The sequence below is a fragment of the Carettochelys insculpta genome, chromosome 30 (assembly GCF_033958435.1).
Source record: "Carettochelys insculpta isolate YL-2023 chromosome 30, ASM3395843v1, whole genome shotgun sequence".
Taxonomy (NCBI): Eukaryota; Metazoa; Chordata; order Testudines; family Carettochelyidae; genus Carettochelys; species Carettochelys insculpta.
In genome coordinates, this window is record NC_134166.1 from 972,484 (window position 1) to 995,820 (window position 23,337).

A 23,337-nucleotide genomic window follows, 5' to 3' on the forward strand; every position below is an offset into this window, starting at 1 on the left:
GCAGCAGCGGTTTAATGAGTTGGGAGCCCCATCCTGGGGCGGGAGCTCCCGCCGGTCCCCGCGCCTCAGTCCGCGTAGGTCAGCCGCTCCTCGCTGCTGCTGCTGCCGCTGCCGCTGCCTCCGGGGGCGCAGGCGAGGCAGGCCTGCCCCATGTCCCGCCAGCAGGGCTGGCAGTAGGTCGCACCGCAGGCAGGCGCCGGGCACTGCTGGGTGCTGCGGCTCTCCGGCGAAGCGCACAGCGCGCAGCGCGGCTGGAAGGGCCACCAGCGGCAGAGACGCTCCAGCAGCGGCTTCTCCTGCAGCAGCGACAAGGCCGGAGGCTAAGCCGGGGGCGGGGCGGGGACCAGCTGCCCTGGAGCTCCGCGTGCCCCACAGCAGGAGCTGGGGAGGGAGCGTCCGTGAGCACGTGCGCAGTCGTGCAAGGGGGCGTGCAAAGGCTCCCCCTGGCCGGAGCGAACGGGCCATCGGCAGCAGCTCCCCGCTGCCCAGGGGCATGAGGCGCACGCGGCTGGGGTGGCTGCCGGCTGGCAGGGGGTGGCGAGGCCTGCACTCACGAGGGCCTGGCGCCGCCGGGCACGCCGGGCGAGGCGCCTCCTCTGCAGCCGGACGAAGGCCTGGCGCTTGCGCAGCAGCTCGTTGTACAGGAAGAGAACTCGCTTCTTCTCGCGCTGGCCGGAGGGGAGGGGAGAGGCTGAGCGCAGAAGGCCCAGCCCCCCAGCAGCCCCCTTAAGGGGGTGGCGGGACCAGGGGGAGACCCTGGAAGGTCTGGGCGGCAGGGGGCACTGGCAGGCCCTGGGGGCAGGCGCTCACCTTGGGGAAGTAGAAGGCGGCAATGACGCGGCGCAGGCGGTAGGCGTAAGCCTGCCCCAGACACAGCAGCACCAGGGCCCCCAGGGGCAGGCAGCTGGCCAGGTAGTCGCTCTGCCTCATGGCCTGCGGCTGTGGCAGGCAGGCTGCAGGGGCAGACAGACAAGCACAGGCTGCCGGGGATGTACAGAGGGACGGACGGGCGGACAGGGGCAGATGGACCTAGGATGAGGCTCCAGCTCAGTCCCCCTGGTGCCACACCCAATGGGCTGGAGCTTGGGGGAGGGCGCAGGGAGCAGGTGCTGCTCTGGGGTCTTAGGGCAGGAAACTCCAGTGAATTTGAGGGGAGTAGGGGGGTGCACGGCCCTAACCCCTCCCCCCAGGCACAGCTGTCCAAGGCCCAGGAGAGCAGCCCCTGGGCCCAGATGGTCTAGGCCAGGGGAGCACAACCCGCTCACCTAGGTTTGTCGACTCCAGCGCCATCTCGGAGGAGCTGTTCAGGGCGCCGATGGTGCTTCGGAGCAGCCGGGCCAGCAGCGAGTGGCCCCCGACCCGCACCTCCAGGTGGTGGCTGCCTGCATTGGCCAAGAGGGGGTCAGGGGAACCCTGGGACGCGTACACAGGGTGGCCTGGAGTCTCCTGCGACTGGCCCGGACGCGCTGGAGCCGTTACTCAGGGTGCCCAGTGAACAACCTTCGGCACATTGGGAGAAATCGCCGGCAACAGTCAGAGCTGGCAGCCCCAGCCACGGGGGAGAGCGGGGGGGAGACTGCCAGGGGGCGAGAGTGCAGGCGCCCCTGTGCTGCTGCTGGAGGGAGGGCACCATCCCCCCGCCGGGCCCAGTGCAGTGGGCCTGGGGGCTGTCCCAGTGGCCAGGGCTTGGGCTGTGGGGCTAGGGGACACCCTGGGTGCTGGTACCAATGGGCCAGGGACTGCTGGGGGCCGCTGCCCATCCTTGGGGCCAGTGCTGCGGGGCTGGGGGCTCTCCCAGGGCTCCAATATCATGGGGCTGAGACCTGGCTGTGGACCCCGATGCTGTGGGGCTGGGGCTGTCCTGGGGCTCCAATGCCATGGGGCTGGGAGCTGGCTGGGGACCCCGATGCCGTGGGGCTGGGGGCTCTCCCAGGGCTCCAATATCATGGAGCTGAGAGCTGGCTGGGGACCCCGATGCCGTGGGGCTGGGGCTGGCCGGGGGCTCCGATGCCATGGGGCTGGGAGCTGGCTGGGGTCCCCGGTGCCGTGGGGCTGGGGCTGGCCATTGCTCACTGCGGAAGGAGTACTGCACGAAGGAGTGCTGGCGGATGACGCTGAGCACGCTGTAGAGCAGGTGGTCGAGGCCCCAGGCCAGCAGTAGGAAGAGCAGTGGGGGGATGCATTCTAGTAGCTCCAGCATCTGCGGGGAGGGACACGTCAGAGCCCCAGGGCACCCCATGCAGGGCTGGGTCTGCGCCAGGGCTCCCACAGGGTGACCACGCCAGACAGCCTGGGGCCCCAGCTCAGCCTTACCAGGCTCTCCAGCTCGGGTGGCTGCAGCGCCAGCCTGCCGGGGAAGAGCACGCTGGAGACCTCAGCTCGGCGCAGGGGCAGCAACGTTCGCTTCTTCTGCAGGGCCAGAGCAGCGCATGTTGGATGGCCTAAGGCCAGCGCAGCGGGCGGAGGCCAGAGTCACAGCCTCCCCTTCCAGCTTCATGGCACCCACGTGGGGCGGCCGGAGTGCTTCTGGTTGCTGTGCTGAGAAGCCTGTGCCGCGCTGCACCTGCGTCACCTAAGAAACCTGCTCCGCCTGCTGCGTGAGTCAGCCCTGGCTGCGGGTGGGGGGCAGAGCGTGGGGACCCCTGAACCTTGCAACACACCTGTGACCTGCTCCCTGGCCCTGTTTTCTCACTGGTTGTCCCCCAAACTGCTTTGGTTCCTGGGTCCAGCAGCCCCTCCCACTAGGCTGGGGGTGGGAGCTTAGTAGTGGGCGGGCTCCCCCACTTCCCAGAGAGACAAACTGTGCTCTCCCCCCCACCCCGCTGAGGCGTGGGCTTGCTACGATCAGAGCCACCAGACATCACCCCGAGCCAAGGATACTGCATGGAGACAGGAGCCCCTGCACGGCCAGACAGACCTGGCCAGTCCCCTGGTGGAGTTCGTCTCCCTCCCAGGCAGGGGTGAGTCAGTGGGTGCACTGTGGTCTGGAGGACTGTTGAGAAATGGGGCCCCACAAAGCCGGGAACATCAAGAGACACCTGAGCCCCAGGAATGGCCAAGGGAGACCAACAGAACTTGGTGCAGTCACACTAACGTGCAGGGCCCCGGCGCCCACCCCGAGCAGCCAAAGGGTGCCTGCCTGGCTGCCCTGCCCGCCCTGCTCGTGCCAGCCGGGTGCCCCCACCTGCTGCCGGCGCCGGGCGTCCAGCTGGCGGAAGTAGGTGGTCACATAGATGTTGTCGAAGCGGATGTCCTGGCTGTACTGCTTGGTGTAGGAGAAAGCGCTGGGGGAGGAAAGGGGGAGCTGGCACGGGTGCCCTGCTGCCCCACACACTCGCACTGCCAGGCCAGGCACAAGCTCCACCCCTTGCTGCCAGGGAGACCTCGGCCCCCAGGGCTCACGCTGCACATCACACAGGGCTTTGCAAGGTCTGGCCCCAGACAGCCCTGCAGCCGGGCCAGGACTTACCCCGTGCTCTATCCACTAGGCCCTGCTGCCCTCGTAACAGCTGCCCAGCCCTGGGAGTGGGGCCTCGGAGCCCCTCCCGCCCCCGCAGGCCGTGGCCACACTCACGAGACAAAGACGAAGAGGAAGGTGCAGGAGAGCAGCAGGCGCAGCGCACCAATGGCCCGGCCAAGCCGGGCGCTCTGCACACGCACGTGCGAGGTCACTTCCTCAGTGAGCTGCCCCCGGGACACGTTCACGTTCACACCCACCAGCATGTCCTGGTGCTCGTCCTGCGGGGCAGATCTGGTCAGCGGGTGTGTGCGCCCCCCAGCCTCCCCAGGGCCTCCAGCGGGGGGCTCGGCGCTGGGCACTATGGCCAGGGGACAGTCAGGCTGAGACCCCACGGCAGGACCCAGAGCAGTGGGGGAGGGGGCAGCAGGTGACACCCGCAGTGGAAGGGCAGGCGTGGCGCCCTGGCGGAGGGGTGTCCCCACCTGGATAACCAGCCGTGTGCTGAAGTCTTGGCTGAGGCTGGCCACGGAGCCGTTCACTCTGTCGTAGGTTTGACCGAAGTTGCCCTCCACGGGGATCTTGTCCCTGCACCAGGCATGCATCACTGCGGGCAGGGGCGTGAGCTGCATGGGGCGGAGGAGCCCCCGCCTGCCCCCATCCCCGAGGTGCACAGCCCCGCCTGTCCCTGCCAGCCGGGGTGCCCAGGGCTGCTAAAGCCGGGGGCACGGGTGGCGGCCTTCCTGGCTCTTCCACGAGATCTGGCGGTGCCCAGCTCCTCCGTGCTCGCCCTCCAGCAGTGCCCCCACCCTGCCCCGCCAGGCCTCCTGGGGACTCACCCTGCACCACGTGGCAGAGGAGTTTGAACTTCATGGGCAGGCAGAGCAGGTGGCTGAGGAGGGGCACAGCCACACGCCGTAGGCAGGCCTCATGCTTGGCATCGAACCAGGCCTGGCAGCGCCCAATAGCCTCCTCGATCACATCTGGTGGGAGAGAGACAGGTCAGTGGCAGTTACCGCCCACAGCCCCACAGAGCCACAGCCTGCCTGAGGTGAGTGGGGGGCCAGCTTGGCCTTGCAGGGGTGACACTCACACTTGCAGCGCAGTTTGGTTTTCCTCTCATACAGCTGCTGGGTGCTGGGGGGGCGGCGGCCCTGTGCCCGGCGTGAGCGCTGCCCCCCGTAACCCGACTCACTGGCCACCTGCTCGTTCAGCCCCACAAAAGCACGCGAGACGTTCTGGGTCTCCGCACTGAGCGTCTGCCCACTCCTCTGCAGGGGGAAAGGGGCTGATGGGGGACGGGACCCACCACCCCATGCTGCTCCCGTCCTGCCCCCTCAGCTCCCTGCCGACCTCAGCCCGGCTCCCCTCTTCACCTTGCAGCCCAGCCCAGCCTGTCCCACCTCTCCGGTGCCCCCAGCCCCTTGCTATCCTCCACACTCTCACCCCCAGCCGGGCTGCCCAGTGCTCCATGCCCCACCCCTAGCCAGCCCCCAGCACCGCTGGGCAGGCCATCTGATTGCCCCTGCATTCCCACTCCGTCCCCACCCAGCCCCTCACCACCAGGGTGCGCAGCGTGGCCCGCAGCGGGGCTGTGGACACCCTCCAGATCTGCCGGCTGTGGTTGATCTGCATCTCCACGGTGCAGCCCACGGAGTGGATCACCTCTTCCAGGTTGTGGTGGGCATTGGCGATGGGGCCTGGGGACAGGACAGGCAGTGCTGGGGGTGGCCGGGGCTGGACTGGGCAGGCTGGCAGGGGAGGTGGTAACGGAGGAAGGGTGTGAGGTTCTCGGATTCCAATGTGACCCCATGGAGCAGGGTGAGCAGTCACCCCAGGCCCCGCTGTTCCTCTCTGCAATTAGCTGGGTCAAACGTGGTCCAAACCGGCAGATGTTTCCGTTATGTTTGTAAGAAACTCCCTTGGTGCATGAGAGAATCTGGCCATGGAGTGTAAAATCGGCCTCCCGCAGCAATGGGCATTTCAGGCAGAGTGCTTCTCCCAGGCACACAATGGGCAGGCCTGAGCCTGGGAGGGGCGAGCTGGTAACAGCTTCTGCCAGGAAAGCAGAGGCCGGAGGAGGGGCCTTGCAGTGTCATTTTGAACAAGGCTCCTGAGAGTGATGCAGCCTGGACAGGCTGGGGTGGGGCAGGAGGGCAGGGAAGGAAAGGGGTAATGCAGGGCCCTGGCTCTGACCCCTCTCCCCAAGATGGACCGTTCTGACAGCTTCTGTGCTGACAAGGCTGTTGTAATACCACAAGGTTTTTCTGGGCACCACTGAGACGGACGAACCAGGGCCAACAGCTCAAACAGGGCTGCAGCCAGCCCCAGGCTGGGGGCTCCCCTGTGGGGCACCGAACCCGTCACCCAGAGCCCTGCTGTCACCGCTCTGGCCAGTCAGTCACACCAGCAAATTCCCTTGCACACGCCGGCTTCCCCATGCCACCCCCAGCCCCACACCGAGGAAACCAGTCGCACCAAAGCCACCCCAGTTCTCCCAGCCACGGCCCCAGGTCCGCCTGTACCTCGGCCCTGACCCCGCTGAGCTGCTGGGCCCGGCCTGCACAACAACATCCAAAGGGTTAGAGAGAAAAAGAAACTGCTGAGTAAAATTGTTAACGCAATCACCTTGCACCCCCCAGCCCCCAAGGGCTCGGTGCAGGCTGGCAGCAGAGGCAGAGCAAGTGGCTAGCTACAAATCTCTGGAGCACGTCCTTTGCAGGGGTCAGCGACCCTTCCGGCCCAGCTCAGCAGGGAGGAGCTGCAGGGGAGACAGGGCAGGAGCTCATGGGGCCCCTTATCCCCAGGCCCAGTGTGGGAGCGGGCGGAGATGGAGCCGGTCACGCGGGCAGGTCACTTGTCCAAGCCCTTTCAGGCCATCAGCCAGCGTCTGCCTGCCGGGCGGCACCCGAGAGCCACACTCCTCAGCTGGGGATTGGCGCCTGACGAGGCCCTTAGTGTGTCAAGTGCGGCTTCACCTGGCTGGGAACCTTTCACAAGTCTCAGAGGGGCAGCTGTGTTCATCTGTAGCTTCTCTAATAACAGGCAGTCCTGTAGAAGCTCAGAGACTAACAGATTTATTACGCCAGGAGCTTTCATGGGTAAAACCCCCTCATTCAGATTACTGGAGTAGACTGTCAGAATGCAGGGTTTATATACAGTAGTGGAGGAAACAAAGGCTTTACCTGTCACCAGTAGGACCAGCAGATGAAGCAAATTAAGGTAATGAGGATGCATCCCATTCCAGAGAACACTGATGGTGGGGACATGCCCTTGTAAGGCATAAAATAGGTAAGAACTCTGTTAAATGTGTCAAAATTGCCAGCGAATTGCAATTCAGATGTTTCCCTCTGTTACCTCGTGGTAAAGCCCTTGGGTGGCAGAATGGCAGCTTTCAAACCCTTGACTAAATCCCCAGGGAGGTTAAAATGATTGCTTTCAGGTTTGTGCGTGCAACCACTCCTGATGTTGGATTTATGTCCGTTCATCCTTTGGTGCAGAGACCATCCAACTTATCCAATGCCCATGGCAGAGGGGTACTGCTGGCACACGATGGCATCTGCCACACCAGTGGATGGGCAGGTGTACGACCCCTGATCATGTAACTGATGTGGCTAGTCCAGTGAGGGGGTCTCTACTGTAAATATGTGGACAGGGTTGGCAGCGGGGTTTGTTGCAGGGAAAGGTTCCAGGATTAGCATTTCTGTGGTGTGGCGTGTGGTTGCTAGTGAGAATTTTCCTCAGGTTGGGCGGCTGTCTGTAGGAGAGAACAGACCTGTCCCCCAGGGCCTGTGAGAGTGAGGGACCATGTTCCAGCGTAGGTTGTAGATGGTCAATGATGCGCTGGAGGGATTAAACTGGAGGCTATAGGTGACAAGTGGCGTTCTGTTATTTTCCTTATTGAGCTTATCGGGAAGTAGGTCACTTCTGGGTACTCGTTGGGCCCTGTCAATCTGTTTCTTTACTTTGCCAGGTGGGTAATTAACTTCTACAAATGTTTGCTAAAGATCTTGTAGGTTTTTGTCTCTCTCAGTGGGACTGGAGCAGACATGGTTGCATCTTAGCACTCAGCTGTAAACAGTGGATGGTGTGATGTGTCTTGGATGGAAGCTGGAGGCACATAGGTAAGAATAGGGGTCGGTGGGTTTCTGGCATAGAGCAGGATTAATTTGACCATCGTTGATTTGTACTGTGGCATCCAGGAAGTTGATCTCTTGAGTGGAATGGTCCAGGCTGAGACTGATGGTGGGGTGGAAATTGTTGAAACCCCTGTGGAATTCTTCCAGGGTTGTCATGCCCATTGCTCCATGTGCTGAAGATGTCATCTGTGTAGTGTAGGAGAGGGGTGCTGGGGCCCGGGCCGGAGGGAATGCTGTTCTCCTGCTGGCTTACTGTGGGGCACGCCGGTACCCAGGGCAGCATCACTGATGGGACCCAAACTGTCCCAAATCGGAAGTAGTTGCGGGCGAGGAGAAAGTCATGTGGCTCAGCCAGCAGATGTCCGGTGGCGTCATGGGGGATGGTGCTCCTGACAGCTGGTTGTCCAGCCTCAGGTGGAATACTGGCACAGAGAGCTTGTGCCATAGGTGTGATGGGGTTCAGGGGTCCCCAGACTCTGCCCCCCATCCACAGGCAGGAGTGACTCTCACTCAGCAGGAGAACAGCGGGTTTATTAGCCAACAGGGCACAGCGTGGTACAGAGAGTCAGTACAGCTGGCAGAGACAGCCAGTCCAATCCACGTGGGGGAGAGGAGGCACCGAGGGGACCCCCAAGCCTGGGCCTCGCCCCCTCCTTTGTCTCTCTCTCTCTCCCAGCCCAGACTCACTGCTTCCAACTCCCAGTCCCCATTCAAACCCCTCAAGCTCCACCTCCCCTTTGTCCTCAGCCCAGAGGTGTCACCTGGTCACCAGGTTACCCTCAGCAGGAGCCCCCCACCCTCTGTGAGCCACACACACATACAGACAGGTATCCCCCACTACTTCACAATAGGTTGCTGAGCTTCCTGTTGAGCTCTCCCAGAAAAACCATTTCAAATCCAAGCAGAGCCAATACCTACAACTTCCAATATAAAACTGCTACAAACACATGAGCAGTATAAACAGAATCAGCTGACTGCCAGCTTGCAAGAGATGCCTCATGTGCCCCGCCGGGGACAAGATTTGGTGCACACACAGAACAGTGGTTGCAACAACGTTTCGCGCGTTCTTATCAAAATCCACTCATCTTGCAAAGTCTGTGCTACTCTGTGCCCAGCTAACTAACGAACCTGTTCTACCTGCAGGAGTCACCTCTGACCATGGATGGGGAGCAGGGCTCAGCGACCCCCTACGCCTGGTAACAAGGCCCTGCCAATGATTTGGAAGTAACCAGACTTATGCCAGCAGTTTGCTCCATCGCCAATAGGAGCCTGCACCAAGACCTTGGCAAACAGTGGATGTGCTGAATGAATTTCACCCCCCACCCTTTCCTCTTCCTTTTCTAAATAACCCTTTGGACGTCGGAGACAGAAGGGTCAGTGCGGGGCACTCTGGGAGAGACCTAAGGTACATGCAGATGGGGCTTGTCCTTCGGGATCAGGAGAACCTGCTGTGTGACGAGTCCGGTTTGTCACAACCACGCTGCCCAGTAGCGGCGTGGGGAGCTGCAGCATCCCAGGGCTTTGCTTGTTTGCCTTCCCGTTGGCAGTGTGGCCAACGGACGTTCTCTCTTCGGCTGGCTTGAAGCCTTTATGTGACCGGCCCCCAGGTGCGGGATGTCCTGTTTCTCAGCAGTGCATCCTGAACTGGGCACTGTCAAGGGTGTCCCACCAGAGAACCTTGATTGCAGACTGGTCACCCAGGGGCCCCAATGGGGGGGCATAATGCCCACCTCTTGCCACCTGGCCCACACAGCCCAGACCCCGGCGAGGGCCCAGTGCAGGAGTCACCCCATGTGCCCCAGTGGGGGGGGCCTGCGCCCCCCCCATTGCCAGCCTCGCCCCCGCTGCAGTGCATGTGTGTATATGGGGAGGTTCTTACCATCATAGATGGCAGCCAGGACGTAGGTGAGCAGGTACAGACGCCCCTCCTTGCCCAGGAACTTGGGGACGACGAGGAGGCTGGCGCAGCGGAAGTGCGGGGATATGCCCCAGCCCAGGGCGCTGACTCCTGCAGCAGAGAGGCTGAGGGCACTCCTGGCTTCTCCCCACATCCTGCAGCCCAGCCAGATGCTGCGAGTCCCTCACCCGCCTGGGCTGGCTACAGAGCACCCACCACCGGGGTTCCCTGTAAGCTGGGCATGTGGGCGCCCACTCAGGAGAGTTCCCGTGCCGCCCAGGTGAGTGGCAGAGCACCCCAACGCGGTGGTGTGGTTCTCCTGCCGGGCACATCTGGACTGGCCTCTGCACATCAGAAATTATTCTCCACGTGGACACAAAAAAGGGAACGTGTGTGGAAAGGGTTAGGCAAGTATTGGTACTTGCCATGGGGCATGCAAGCACAGTGCCCAGGCAGGGTCCCACCCACCCACGGGGCACAGCTCCCGCCTTGCCCCGAGCACTCACCTGCCAGCCCGTACATCAGCTCAATCTTGTGACCCTCGTTGATACTCATGGGAAAGATGAGGAGCTGGGAGAGACCTGGACAGCCGAGACGCCGGGATGTGGGAACTGCCCTGAGCCCATGGGCCCTGGTCTGCCTGTGGATCCCTCCCTCTGCCCTGCCCAGCTGCGCCAGTCCCATCACTGTGAGGTCAGGCGGGTGCAGGAAGGCCCAGCCTGGGCAGCATGAAGCAATGGCACCAATTTAACAAAGTGGCATTGGAAGCTGACACAGCTAACCTGGAGTGACCTCCCGCCACCCTGACATCCCCTGACACCCTGATCTCCCTGGTGCGGCAACTCCCTGGACCACAGCTGGGCACTCCCAGGGTCAGCTGCAAGTTCTGTCCTGAGACAGCAAAGTGGAGGAGACGGGGCATGACCTGTGCTCCACCCAGACTACAAAGGTTTAGGTCAAGTCAGCCATGCTCCCACGCCGGCCCGCTCACCCCTGCATCAGCCACCTCCCGCCCAGCAGGCAGCAGGCACTCACCCACAGCCAGGAAGCCCCCGACGCCAGCCCCCAGGAAGAACTTGGTGGGGCGGAGCTGGCTGGGCTGGCTCCAGAGGAAGCGGGCGCAGCAGGCCGGCAGCAGGCCAAGCACGGCTCGCTTCAGGGCTGTGGGGGGAGACGGGTTAGTGCTCGGGGGTCTGCCCTACCTATGACTGGTTGGGGGGTGCCGGGGCCAGCATCCGGGGGGGGTCTCACTTGTATTGGGCGGCTTATGTGGCCTCAGTTTCCCCATTTCAGACTCTGCTCTCCTTCCCTTCGCCGGGGCCCCTGAGCCACCAGTGCTGCCTGTTGCCGGGATACCGAGCAATGCCCAAGGCTCCCCGTGTCCCGTATCCCGGCAACAGGCAGCGATGCCAACAGTGGAATCCTGCACGAGTGGGGCGCTGGGCGCTGCACAACTGGTCCCCTGGGAATTGGCCCAGGCCAGGCTCAAACGCGGGGCCCCACAGGCTGGGCGGGTGAGAAAGAGAAATACCTCCCCCTACACTTGGGCTGGGCTGGCCTGGCCTGGCCCAGCTCGGAGCCACCCCTGCAGCCTCCCTCCTGCAAGGGCCTTGCAGGTGGCTGACGCCGGGGCAGGGCAAAGGCCAGCAGGCGGTGAGGCCGTGGGTCTGGAGGTGCCTTGGTCCAGTGATGTCTCATCTTTCCACAGGGGTTTGCCCCACGCCAGCTCCATGGGGCTTGTATCAGCAATCAGCAGGGCCCTGCGCATGTTGCCTAAGGGCTCCCGGCGCCAGCGCAGGAAGGGCCGGGGGAGGCCAGGGCTGGCGGGGGACAGCCCCCTGAGGGGCATGGTGCACAGCATGGGTGGCTTTGCCCTGGGCATGGCCCTGGCCAGCCTCTACGGCGCCATGGTGCTCTTGGCACAGAGCTACAGCATCTGGTACTGCCTGGTGTCCACAGCCAGCCTGGGCACCGGCCTGGGGCTGGGCATGGCCTTCTCCAGCAAGGTGCGCGTCACTGTGCTTCTCATGCTGCCCCACGTCTTCTCCAGTAAGTGCCCTGCCCACCAGCCTCCACCCACCCTGCCCTGTCCCCAACCCCCAGCAGTCCAGCCCTGCCCCAACCAACCCAGCCCCCTCTCCCTCTCCCACCCCCACCCGCCAGCCCCCAGCAACCCTGCCCCGCCCCAACCAACCCAGCAACCCTGCTCCCGTCCCAACCCGCCAGCCCCCAGCAGCCCTGCCCTGCCCTGCCCCCGCCCGCCAGCCCCCACATAAGGGCTGTGCCCCCGCCTGCCACACTGCAACCAGCCACAGACCATGGGCAGAGATCCTGGTGCCACCTGCCCTGCACTCTCCCCATGGCATCTCCTCCTCTGGGCCCTCTCTTGGGTCCCCAGCTCCCAGTCTGCCCCAACTGGTACCCTGCCTGCCCCACTGACGCTGTGGGGTGCCTGCCGCCCCCTGCAGAGGAGGGAAAGAACATGCTGCTGCTGCTGGCGCTAGGCATGGCCATGCAAGGGCCCTGCACCAACATCCTACGGAATTTCGCCCGCGCTGCCCAGTCCGTGTCCTGCGGGGCTGAGCTCGCCCTCAACCAGACGGCAGAGCTGCTGCAGAGAGCCCAGGAGCCGCTGCTCAGTGAGACGTGGGGGGCTGGGACCCAGGGGGGAGGCGCGGGGTTTCAGGGCAGTGGGGCGCCCTGTGGGTACCCCATGCAGGAGCATCAGGGCTGGGGGCTGCCTCATGGTATGTGTCCACATCCCCAGATGCACTGACCAAGATCAAGGCCATCGCCCAGAAGGCCAAGGTGGTGGGTGACCGTGTCCGCAAATTCTTCCGTGCCATCATGGATGCCGTGCGGCACGTGGGTGAGTGGGGGGCTGGGCCGGACAGCCACTGCGTCACCGCTGGGCTCCCCTCACCCGCAGTGGCTCACTGGGCAGGGGATGCAGGATAGGGCAGAGCCTTGCAGCACAGCCTGGCTCCTGGGCCCCACGTGGTCCCCCCACAGCTCTGACCTCACATTCCAATCCCCCCCCAGACCCTGGCCTCATACCTCAGCCCCCCATGGCCCAGCCCTCACACACCCTCTGTGCCCCCACACTGCCACCATCAGACCCTGACAACCCTGCCTCTACCCCGGTGCCCCTGCTCTGCTGTCCCCCCAGCCTGGGCCCTGCGCAACGTGTGGTACTGGCTGCTGCACATCGGCCAGGTGTGCAACCAGGAGATGGGCACCCCCATGCGCAAGTGCCTGCGGCTCTTCGACACAGCCAAGGACGAGTGTGAGCGTGCCATCCCCGCCCTCTTCTTCCTCTGCTACATCCTCCTCCTCTTCAAGCCGCTCTGCGGCCTGGCCAACGGTGAGAACTGGGGCGGGGCAGAGGCAGGTACCACAGGGTGGGGCCAACTGGGTGTAAGTATTACCTGGGGCCAATGGTGCAGGAGGTCCCCTCAGAGAGCAGGGCCAAAGGCAAGCGCTCTCCAGGGGGCAGGGCCACGCTCAGCAGTGTGGGGCTGGAAGGGACCTGGAGGTTGAAGCCCCAGGTGCTGAGACAGGACCCAGTGACCAGGCACTGGGAGGGTGGGGCCTCCTTGGGGGTGGTGGGCTGGTGTCAAAGTACACAGCCCCCCTCATACCCCCTCTCTCCTTCTCTGCCCACAGCACTCCTGGTGTTCTGTGTCATCCCCCAGTACGTGCAGCCCTTCCTGCGCACCAGAGTCGTGGCCCGTGAGTGCCAGGCCCCACACGGTGGGGGCCACCTGTCAGACACACAGTGCATGTCCCCACGTGGTTGTACAGTCCCCAGGGAGCCAGCCCCTTCCAGGCAACAGCCCTTCTCCAGGGGCCACTTGCTCTCAGAGGTTCAGCCTCTCCACCTCCTGAGACCACACCTCTCTGAGCCCCCAGCGCACCTGTCTCTGCCCCCCAGAATCCACTTCCAGAGGGAACAGAGCAGCCCTGTTCTCCAGCCTGGAGCCAAGGCTCAGTCGGCATCACAGTAGGGTTATTGAGCATTAACCCCAGCACAGGACCCCTCCAGCCTGTTCACCTGGCCTGCCCAGCACCACACAGCTGGGTTTCCCCTGATCTCTGCCCCACTCCACCCGGCAGCCCTTTGCTCCCAGGCAAACTTCTGATATTGCCCGGCAGCTTCTCCCCTGTCCCTTGTCCTCTGCCAGGGAACTAGGCTCACCTGAGCCCCTCTCTTTTCCACCCTCCTCTGTTCCACCCACCCCCCACTGGAACCAGCTGGGCAGGTCACCAGGGTCCTCTCTCTGCAGCCCATTGTCCTCCAGTGGGTCAGAACTGGCTGTGCCACCCAAGCTGGGTCTGCTAGGCACCAGTTGCTGGGGCTCTATTCTCCAGCTGCTGGCTGGGACCCCAGTTCCAGGCTGGTCCCTGTAAGAAGAAAATGCACTCTCTCCTCCCCTCATTATACCGGTAACCCCCAGGGACACTGTCCCCCTCCGCATGTGATCCCTTTGACCTGCCACTGCATCACAGCATGTCCCCAGGACCACAGCGTTCTAGATGCTGGGGGACCCCTGCTGTGTGGCCCAGAGTGGGGTGTGTGTCCGGGAAGGGGCAGCCCCCAACATGTGCAGTGCCCCGTGTCCTTTTACCCCCCTGCTCTGTCTCCCCTCACCCTCCCCATGCCCCCAGGTCGCCTCCCTCTCTGGAACCCGCCATGGCCCTGCCCCACCATGCCTCACACCACCCCAGCTGTGCCCCCAGCTGTCACCTGCCCCATGGATCAGAGCCACCCGTGGGCCACCACCCCCTCACCTCAGGCCCTGGATCTGCCCCCAGCTATACGGAGGGCGCTGAGCCGCCTGCGCAGGGAGTTTGAATTCAACATCTCGGCCGTGCACCAGTTCGACATCAACCTCAACGCCACCAAGAGCCTGGCGCAGGTGGCTCTGGACATCATGGAGGCCGTGGGCCTGCGCATGCAGCCGGCGCGCGAGGTGCTGGGCCTCTTCGCCCACCTCTCGTCCATCGCCATCCTCTACCTCTACTTGCAGTGAGTGGGACTGAGCGGGACCTCCAGCAGCTCTGGACCCCCCTGTTGTAACGGCCAGCCCCCCCCGAGCACCGAGAGAACCCAGGAGTCCAGGCTCCCCGGCCTCCCCTCCCGGGGCGGGGCGGGGCGGGGCGAAGAGCCAGGAGCGCGGGCTCCCACCCCCTTTCCCTCCGCTCGGAGCCCCCCCCCGGGAGAAAACCCACTTCCCCCGCTCTGCCCCTCTCCAGGGGCGCGGAGAGAACCCAGGAGTCCGGCTCTCTCCCGCTCAGGCTGGGTCCCCGCAGGGCCCTGCGCTACCGCAGACGGTACCTGCACGACGACGGGTTCGACAACATCTACATCACCAGGCGCTTCGTGGCGATGGACGCACTGCGGGCGCGGCAAAGCAGGCCCACGGTGCTGCCCCTCTCGGCGCGGGAGAGCACCAAGTACCTCTGCCCCGGTACCGCCGCGCGGCGCGCACAGCTAGGAGCGGGAGCAGGGGGCGGGGTCTCCGGGGCGGGGCGGGGTCTCCGGGGCGGGGCGGGGCCCAGCTGAGAGCACCCAGGTGAGAGCACGGGGCGGGGTCTCCGGGGCAGGGGTGGGGCCCAGCTAGGAGCAGAGGGCGGGGTCTCCGGGGCGGGGGCGCGGCCGAGCTGGGAGCTGACGGGGACTGGGAGCTCCCAGGTGAGCGCAGGGGGCAGGACAGAAAGGACTGGGGTGGAGGCAGAGCTGGGAGGGGCTAAGGGAGCAGGGGGCGGAGCCTCAGGGGCGGGGCAGGGGTCCGAGCTGGCAGCGGAGGGGGCTGCTCATGCCCAGCTGCCCCCCATGGGGCTCCCTGTCCCCTGGCACAGGCTCCCTATTCCTGTCACGCCGGGAGCGCTTCCGTTACGGGCTGGCCTTGGCCGGGGTCCTGCGCCACGTGCTCCTCGGCTTCACCCTCGTCCTCCTCGACTTCGGCCTCTTCTGGCTGCTGGATCTGGTGCGCTATCAGCTGCAGGGCGAGGTGGTGGCCCGGGGTAAGCGGCGCCCGTCCCTGTTACCCTCTGGGCATGGCCCCGCTGGCGGGCTGAGCCCCTCAGCTCAGGGATGGGACATCTGGGGAGCGGCACGGTGCCAGTCAGCTGGGCCTGCCCCCACCCGGCCCGGCCCGGCCCCCCACCCATTCCAGCCCACCCCCTCCAGACACTGCCCCGCACCCATCCCGGCCCTGCCAGAGCCCGGGCCCCCCACCCATGCCGGCCCCCTCCCCACCCCCTCCAGACACTGCCAGAGCCTGGGTCCCTCACCCATCCCAGCCCCTGCCCACCCTGGCCCTGTGAACAACTGGGACTGGCCTTGTGGGAGACTGGGTCCCCCTGCTGTGCCCTGGCCACTGTAGCCTCCCTGTCCCCTCCAGCCCTGCCAGTGACCCCCCGTCCCTGCGCTGACTTGGCCCATATCCCCATAGCCCCTGTGGCGATGAGCATCAGCGTGAATGGGACGGGCTACACGGGAGAGATCTACCGTGATCTGGTCTCAGCTTTTGACGCTCTGCAGCGTGGCAACATCAGTGTGCTGTCCCACCGGTGCCGCCTGCGCCCGGCTGAGCCCGACTACCACAGCTACCTGCTCATCGGTGACCAGCTGGGGGTACCTGGGCACCAGCCGTCACTGGCTCTGCAGGCCAGGGCTTGTGCTGGGCACTTGTGCGCAGGCTGGCATGGGCCCCAACCCTCCGGGCCTATGCCAGGCCAGCGGGCCCAGCTCTACGGATCCCCAGGCCCCACAGGGCACAGAGTGGCCCCACTGCCCCCCTGTGCCCGGCCCCCCATGACTGGGGTTCCTCCACTCGCAGGGCTCGTGTACGGCCTGTGCTTCTTCAGCGCCGTCTTTGGCAGCTACGTGGGGCGGCTGCGCCGGGTCGTGTGCGCTGCCTATTACCCCTCCCGCGAACAGGTGAGAGCCCTCTGCCAGCCGGCCCACGGGCCCCAGGCTGGGAATCTTCCCGTCTACCCCCCGCCAGGATTTGGTCACCCCGACACCCAGCCTCCACCCCATGCCACTGACCCCCCTGTGTATGCCCCCCCGACACCCAGCCTCCACCCCATGCCACTGACCCCCCCGGGCACGCCCCCCCCGACACCCAGCCCCCTCCCCTATGCCACTGAACCCCTCCGATCCCCCCCGGCACCCAGCCTCCACCCCATGCCACTGACCCCCCTGTGTATGCCCCCCCGACACCCAGCCTCCACCCCATGCCACTGAGCCCCCCGGGCACGCCCCCCCCGACACCCAGCCTCCACCCCATGCCACTGACCCCCCAGGGCACACCCCCCCCGACACCCAGCCCCCACCCCATGCCACTGAACCCCTCCGATCCCCCCCCGGCACCCAGCCTCCACCCCATGCCACTGACCCCCCTGTGTATGCCCCCCCGACACCCAGCCTCCACCCCATGCCACTGACCCCCCCGGGCACACCCCCCCCGACACCCAGCCCCCACCCCATGCCACTGACCCCCCCGGGCACACACCCCCCCGACACCCAGCCCCCACCCCATGCCACTGAACCCCTCCGATCCCCCCCCGGCACCCAGCCTCCACCCCATGCCACTGACCCCCCTGTGTATGCCCCCCCGACACCCAGCCCCCACCCCTATGCCACTGAACCCCTCCGATCCCCCCCCGGCACCCAGCCTCCACCCCATGCCACTGACCCCCCCGGGCACACACCCCCCCGACACCCAGCCCCCACCCCTATGCCACTGAACCCCCCGTCCCCCCTGACACCCAGCCTCCACCCCATGCCACTGACCCCCCCGGGCACACCCCCCCGACACCCAGCCCCCACCCCATGCCACTGACCCCCCCGTCCCCCCTGACACCCAGCCTCCACCCCATGCCACTGACCCCCCCGGGCACACCCCCCCGACACCCAGCCCCCACCCCTATGCCACTGAACCCCTCCGATCCCCCCCCCCGGCACCCAGCCTCCACCCCATGCCACTGACCCCCCTGTGTATGCCCCCCCGACACCCAGCCTCCACCCCATGCCACCGACCCCCCCGGGCACGCCCCCCCCGACACCCAGCCTCCACCCCATGCCACTGACCCCCCCGGGCACACCCCCCCGACACCCAGCCCCCACCCCATGCCACTGACCCCCCCGGGCACGCCCCCCCCGACACCCAGCCCCCTCCCCTATGCCACTGAACCCCTCCGATCCCCCCCCCGGCACCCAGCCTCCACCCCATGCCACTGACCCCCCTGTGTATGCCCCCCCGACACCCAGCCTCCACCCCATGCCACTGACCCCCCCGGGCACGCCCCCCCCGACACCCAGCCCCCTCCCCTATGCCACTGAACCCCTCCGATCCCCCCCCGGCACCCAGCCTCCACCCCATGCCACTGACCCCCCTGTGTATGCCCCCCCGACACCCAGCCTCCACCCCATGCCACTGACCCCCCCGGGCACGCCCCCCCCGACACCCAGCCTCCACCCCATGCCACTGACCCCCCCGGGCACACCCCCCCCGACACCCAGCCCCCACCCCATGCCACTGACCCCCCCGGGCACGCCACCCCGACACCCAGCCCCCTCCCCTATGCCACTGAACCCCTCCGATCCCCCCCCGGCACCCAGCCTCCACCCCATGCCACTGACCCCCCTGTGTATGCCCCCCCGACACCCAGCCTCCACCCCATGCCACTGACCCCCCCGGGCACACCCCCCCCCGACACCCAGCCCCCACCCCATGCCACTGAACCCCTCCGATCCCCCCCCCGGCACCCAGCCTCCACCCCATGCCACTGACCCCCCTGTGTATGCCCCCCCGACACCCAGCCCCCACCCCTATGCCACTGAACCCCTCCGATCCCCCCCCCGGCACCCAGCCTCCACCCCATGCCACTGACCCCCCTGTGTATGCCCCCCCGACACCCAGCCCCCACCCCTATGCCACTGAACCCCTCCGATCCCCCCCCCCCGACACCCAGCCTCCACCCCATGCCACTGACCCCCCCGGGCACACCCCCCCCGACACCCAGCCCCCACTCCATGCCACTGACCCCCCCGGGCACACCCCCCCCCCGACACCCAGCCCCCACCCCATGCCACTGAACCCCTCCGATCCCCCCCCGGCACCCAGCCTCCACCCCATGCCACTGACCCCCGTGTATGCCCCCCCGACACCCAGCCTCCACCCCATGCCACTGACCCCCCCGGGCACACCCCCCCCGACACCCAGCCCCCACCCCATGCCACTGACCCCCCCGGGCACACCCCCCTCCGACACCCAGCCCCCACCCCATGCCACTGAACCCCTCCGATCCCCCCCCGGCACCCAGCCTCCACCCCATGCCACTGACCCCCCTGTGTATGCCCCCCCGACACCCAGCCCCCACCCCTATGCCACTGAACCCCTCCGATCCCCCCCCCGACACCCAGCCTCCACCCCATGCCACTGACCCCCCCGGGCACACCCCCCCCGACACCCAGCCCCCACCCCATGCCACTGACCCCCCCGGGCACACCCCCCCCCGACACCCAGCCCCCACCCCATGCCACTGAACCCCTCCGATCCCCCCCCGGCACCCAGCCTCCACCCCATGCCACTGACCCCCCTGTGTATGCCCCCCCGACACCCAGCCCCCACCCCTATGCCACTGAACCCCTCCGATCCCCCCCCCGACACCCAGCCTCCACCCCATGCCACTGACCCCCCCGGGCACACACCCCCCGACACCCAGCCCCCACCCCATGCCACTGACCCCCCTGGGCACACCCCCCCCCGACACCCAGCCCCCACCCCATGCCACTGAACCCCTCCGATCCCCCCCCGGCACCCAGCCTCCACCCCATGCCACTGACCCCCCTGTGTATGCCCCCCCGACACCCAGCCCCCACCCCTATGCCACTGAACCCCTCCGATCCCCCCCCCGACACCCAGCCTCCACCCCATGCCACTGACCCCCCCGGGCACACCCCCCCCGACACCCAGCCCCCACCCCTATGCCACTGAACCCCCCCGTCCCACCTGACACCCAGCCTCCACCCCACACCACTGACCCCCCCGGGCACACACCCCCCGACACCCAGCCCCCACCCCTATGCCACTGAACCCCCCGTCCCCCCTGACACCCAGCCTCCACCCCATGCCACTGACCCCCCCGGGCACACCCCCCCGACACCCAGCCCCCACCCCTATGCCACTGAACCCCTCCGATCCCCCCCCCCCGACACCCAGCCTCCACCCCATGCCACTGACCCCCCCGGGCACACCCCCCCCGACACCCAGCCCCCACTCCATGCCACTGACCCCCCCGGGCACACCCCCCCCCGACACCCAGCCCCCACCCCATGCCACTGAACCCCTCCGATCCCCCCCCGGCACCCAGCCTCCACCCCATGCCACTGACCCCCCTGTGTATGCCCCCCCGACACCCAGCCTCCACCCCATGCCACTGACCCCCCCGGGCACACCCCCCCCGACACCCAGCCCCCACCCCATGCCACTGACCCCCCCGGGCACACCCCCCTCCGACACCCAGCCCCCACCCCATGCCACTGAACCCCTCCGATCCCCCCCCGGCACCCAGCCTCCACCCCATGCCACTGACCCCCCTGTGTATGCCCCCCCGACACCCAGCCCCCACCCCTATGCCACTGAACCCCTCCGATCCCCCCCCCGACACCCAGCCTCCACCCCATGCCACTGACCCCCCCGGGCACACCCCCCCCGACACCCAGCCCCCACCCCATGCCACTGACCCCCCCGGGCACACCCCCCCCCCGACACCCAGCCCCCACCCCATGCCACTGAACCCCTCCGATCCCCCCCCGGCACCCAGCCTCCACCCCATGCCACTGACCCCCCTGTGTATGCCCCCCCGACACCCAGCCCCCACCCCTATGCCACTGAACCCCTCCGATCCCCCCCCCGACACCCAGCCTCCACCCCATGCCACTGACCCCCCCGGGCACACACCCCCCGACACCCAGCCCCCACCCCATGCCACTGACCCCCCTGGGCACACCCCCCCCCGACACCCAGCCCCCACCCCATGCCACTGAACCCCTCCGATCCCCCCCCGGCACCCAGCCTCCACCCCATGCCACTGACCCCCCTGTGTATGCCCCCCCGACACCCAGCCCCCACCCCTATGCCACTGAACCCCTCCGATCCCCCCCCCGACACCCAGCCTCCACCCCATGCCACTGACCCCCCCGGGCACACCCCCCCCGACACCCAGCCCCCACCCCTATGCCACTGAACCCCCCCGTCCCACCTGACACCCAGCCTCCACCCCACACCACTGACCCCCCCGGGCACACACCCCCCGACACCCAGCCCCCACCCCTATGCCACTGAACCCCCCGTCCCCCCTGACACCCAGCCTCCACCCCATGCCACTGACCCCCCCGGGCACACCCCCCCGACACCCAGCCCCCACCCCTATGCCACTGAACCCCCCGTCCCCCCTGACACCCAGCCCCCACCCCTATGCCACTGAACCCCCCCGTCCCACCTGACACCCAGCCTCCACCCCATGCCACTGACCCCCCCGGGCACACCCCCCCGACACCCAGCCCCCACCCCTATGCCACTGAACCCCCCGTCCCCCCTGACACCCAGCCCCCACCCCTATGCCACTGAACCCCCCCGTCCCCCCCGACACCCAGCCTCCACCCCACACCACTGACCCCCCGCGCACACCCCCCCGACACCCAGCCCCCACCCCTATGCCACTGAACCCCCCGTCCCCCCTGACACCCAGCCTCCACCCCACACCACTGACCCCCCGCGCACACCCCCCAAGCTCCCCGCTCTAGGATGCTCACCCTGTGCCTTAGGAGCGGATATGCGTCCTCTACAACAGCATCCTGACCCGGCGGACGGGCCTGCTGCGCTCCCTGCTCCGAGCCACCAGGCGGCGGGCGGCTGACGAAGGCCACCGCAACTTGCTCCTCATCCTCGCCTCCAAGTAAGCCCCCCCCCAGGGGGCCTGCCCCCCAGGCCCTACAAGCTGGGCCTCCAGGTTCCAATGGGACCTGTGGAGCCAGGCACCGGGCAGGGTGAACTGTGCACAGCCTCCTGGGGGGGCTTCCAGGATGCCCCCAGAGGCCTGCCCACCCCACTCAGCCCTGGGGAAGCCAGGAGCTGGACAAGCCCCGGGGGAGGGAATCGCTCGGTGGTTTGGGCGCTGGCCTGTTAAATGCAGGGGTGTGAGCTCAGTCCTCGAGGGGGCCATTTAGCCTGGGCCAAACAGATTAAAAGCAACCCCCTCAGAGATAGCACGCGTGGCCCTGCCACCTCTCCAAGATGCGACTCTCCACGTATTGTATTAAGTAACTGTGCAGCTCCCATGCCTGAGCCTCTTAGCCACGGGGGGGTGCTCCCCAGTCTCATAACCCACAGGCCTGCCCTGCCCCGCCCCCACCCTGCATGCCAATTCCCCCAGTGCAAAGCCTGCCCGCAGGTTGCCCCCATGCGCCTGGCTGGCGAGGAGGACAGGCATCCACCAGCAGTACTGTATGGGCTGTGGGCGCATCGGCGGGGGGACCAGCAGCCAGGACTTCCTCACCTGCATCACCCCTGGCTGCAAAGGTAGGAAGTGGGCACAGGCACCAGCCAAGAGAGCGGGGAGGGGACAGAAGGGGCGGGTGATGCCCCCGCAGAGCCTGATGCCCCCTCCTTCCCCAGGGATCTACTGCCAGGGTTGCTACCAGCTGCTCAGCAACATCTGCTCCATCTGCATGGCCCCCCTGGCCTACCAGGGCGACGCGGACGAGGAGATGTGAGTGGGGGTGGAGGGGGCTCGGGAGCGACGGGTGCCTGTCAGGCAGCACCACCCGGGTGGGGCTGACATCTCCCCTCTAGTGCCTGTCTGGCCTCTCCAGGCAGGCCGACCACACAGCTGCTGGAGGAGGGGGAATACTCTGGCTCCCTCCGTTCTCATGGGGAGCAGAACAGAAGAAAGGCTCTAGGGCCAGATCTGCCCCCCTGCCCCCACCACTCCTGGGGCCGGGCTGGAGAAATACAGAACTGATGCGTAAATCACCGTAATGAGTGCGAGAGCAAAGGGAAACACCCCTTGTCCCACCCAGGGGGATGGAAATTCCCCCCAGCCCAGCAGCTCATCTGAGCCCCACAGCTTGGGGGAGGGGGGGTGCTGGCCTTGTGCAGTTGATGCTCATCAGCTCAGTGCCAGGATCCCACCAGCAGCTGACACCCCCCCAAGCTTGGGGCCGGGGCAGCAGCCAAGGGACCCAATAGAGGGCAGCTCCCCTGCCTCAGCCTGGCCCTTGGCCCCACAGCGACTCCAGTGATGAGGAGGCCGTGGGACTGTGGCTGGGCGCCATGCGGGCGCTGCGGGGCCAGGAGCAGGAGCAGAGGCGTCGGCTACGCCAGCAGCTCCGGCGCCGCATCCTGCAGGCCGTGGGTGGCCAGGGCTCCTGCCGCCGTCTGCCCCGGGAGCTGGCAGCCTGGGTGCGGGCCCGGCTGGCGGAGGACAAGAGTGATGAGGGCTCTGAGGCCAGCATGCCCGGCTCTGCGGCAGTGACCGACAGCAGCTCCAGGTGAGAGGCTGGGCCCAGGTGCCAGGCCCATGGCCTGACCCTAGTGCCTGCACCCCCTGGCCTCACTGGGGCTAGCCCACCCCGGCAGCACACCTGCAGGCTGGGGGCAGCTGGGCCAGAGCTTGGGGGGGGCTCTGTGACCTCACCCCCCGCCAGTTCCTGAAAGGAAAAGCAGGCAGCTGCCCAGTGAGGCTGCGGGGAAAAGGGGAGTAGGGAGGACCTGGCAGCAGCCGAGATGGGAGGAGGGGGAGAGGTGCACAGGGCCCAGCTGGACTGT

The 23,337-nt window shown here is 66.8% G+C and overlaps 2 protein-coding genes across 6 annotated transcripts in view; one reads left to right on the forward strand and one right to left on the reverse strand.

Annotated features, from left to right (window-relative positions):
• On the reverse strand, positions 1–14,992 carry DCST1 (DC-STAMP domain containing 1). Of its 5 annotated transcripts, XM_074981302.1 has the most exons (16): positions 14,832–14,992; positions 10,529–10,654; positions 10,000–10,074; positions 9,476–9,604; positions 5,018–5,157; positions 4,551–4,728; positions 4,297–4,440; positions 3,943–4,064; positions 3,575–3,738; positions 3,185–3,284; positions 2,314–2,409; positions 2,074–2,200; positions 1,266–1,382; positions 811–953; positions 555–668; positions 1–296 (listed from the first exon to the last, which is right to left on the reverse strand). In XM_074981302.1, exons 3-16 carry the CDS (start codon positions 10,046–10,048, stop codon positions 66–68), a joined length of 1,854 nt encoding a protein of 617 aa, XP_074837403.1. In that variant the 5' UTR covers positions 10,049–10,074; positions 10,529–10,654; positions 14,832–14,992; the 3' UTR covers positions 1–65. The 5 variants fall into 5 exon arrangements, with proteins under 5 accessions (XP_074837403.1, XP_074837405.1, XP_074837401.1 ...); XM_074981304.1 differs by lacking the exon at positions 9,476–9,604; XM_074981300.1 differs by lacking the exons at positions 10,529–10,654; positions 14,832–14,992 and having other exon boundaries at positions 10,000–10,232.
• The window catches only part of DCST2 (DC-STAMP domain containing 2), a 12,620-nt gene continuing 623 nt past the window's right edge, over positions 11,341–23,337 (forward strand). Inside the window, exons 1-14 of the mRNA XM_074981299.1 lie at positions 11,341–11,542; positions 11,962–12,132; positions 12,261–12,362; positions 12,663–12,857; positions 13,160–13,225; positions 14,309–14,522; positions 14,807–14,964; positions 15,356–15,520; positions 15,952–16,119; positions 16,339–16,439; positions 21,336–21,466; positions 21,962–22,089; positions 22,186–22,279; positions 22,800–23,060. Coding sequence (XP_074837400.1) covers positions 11,341–11,542; positions 11,962–12,132; positions 12,261–12,362; positions 12,663–12,857; positions 13,160–13,225; positions 14,309–14,522; positions 14,807–14,964; positions 15,356–15,520; positions 15,952–16,119; positions 16,339–16,439; positions 21,336–21,466; positions 21,962–22,089; positions 22,186–22,279; positions 22,800–23,060 — 2,156 coding nt within the window. The remainder of the gene's footprint in view (positions 11,543–11,961; positions 12,133–12,260; positions 12,363–12,662; positions 12,858–13,159; positions 13,226–14,308; positions 14,523–14,806; positions 14,965–15,355; positions 15,521–15,951; positions 16,120–16,338; positions 16,440–21,335; positions 21,467–21,961; positions 22,090–22,185; positions 22,280–22,799; positions 23,061–23,337) is intronic.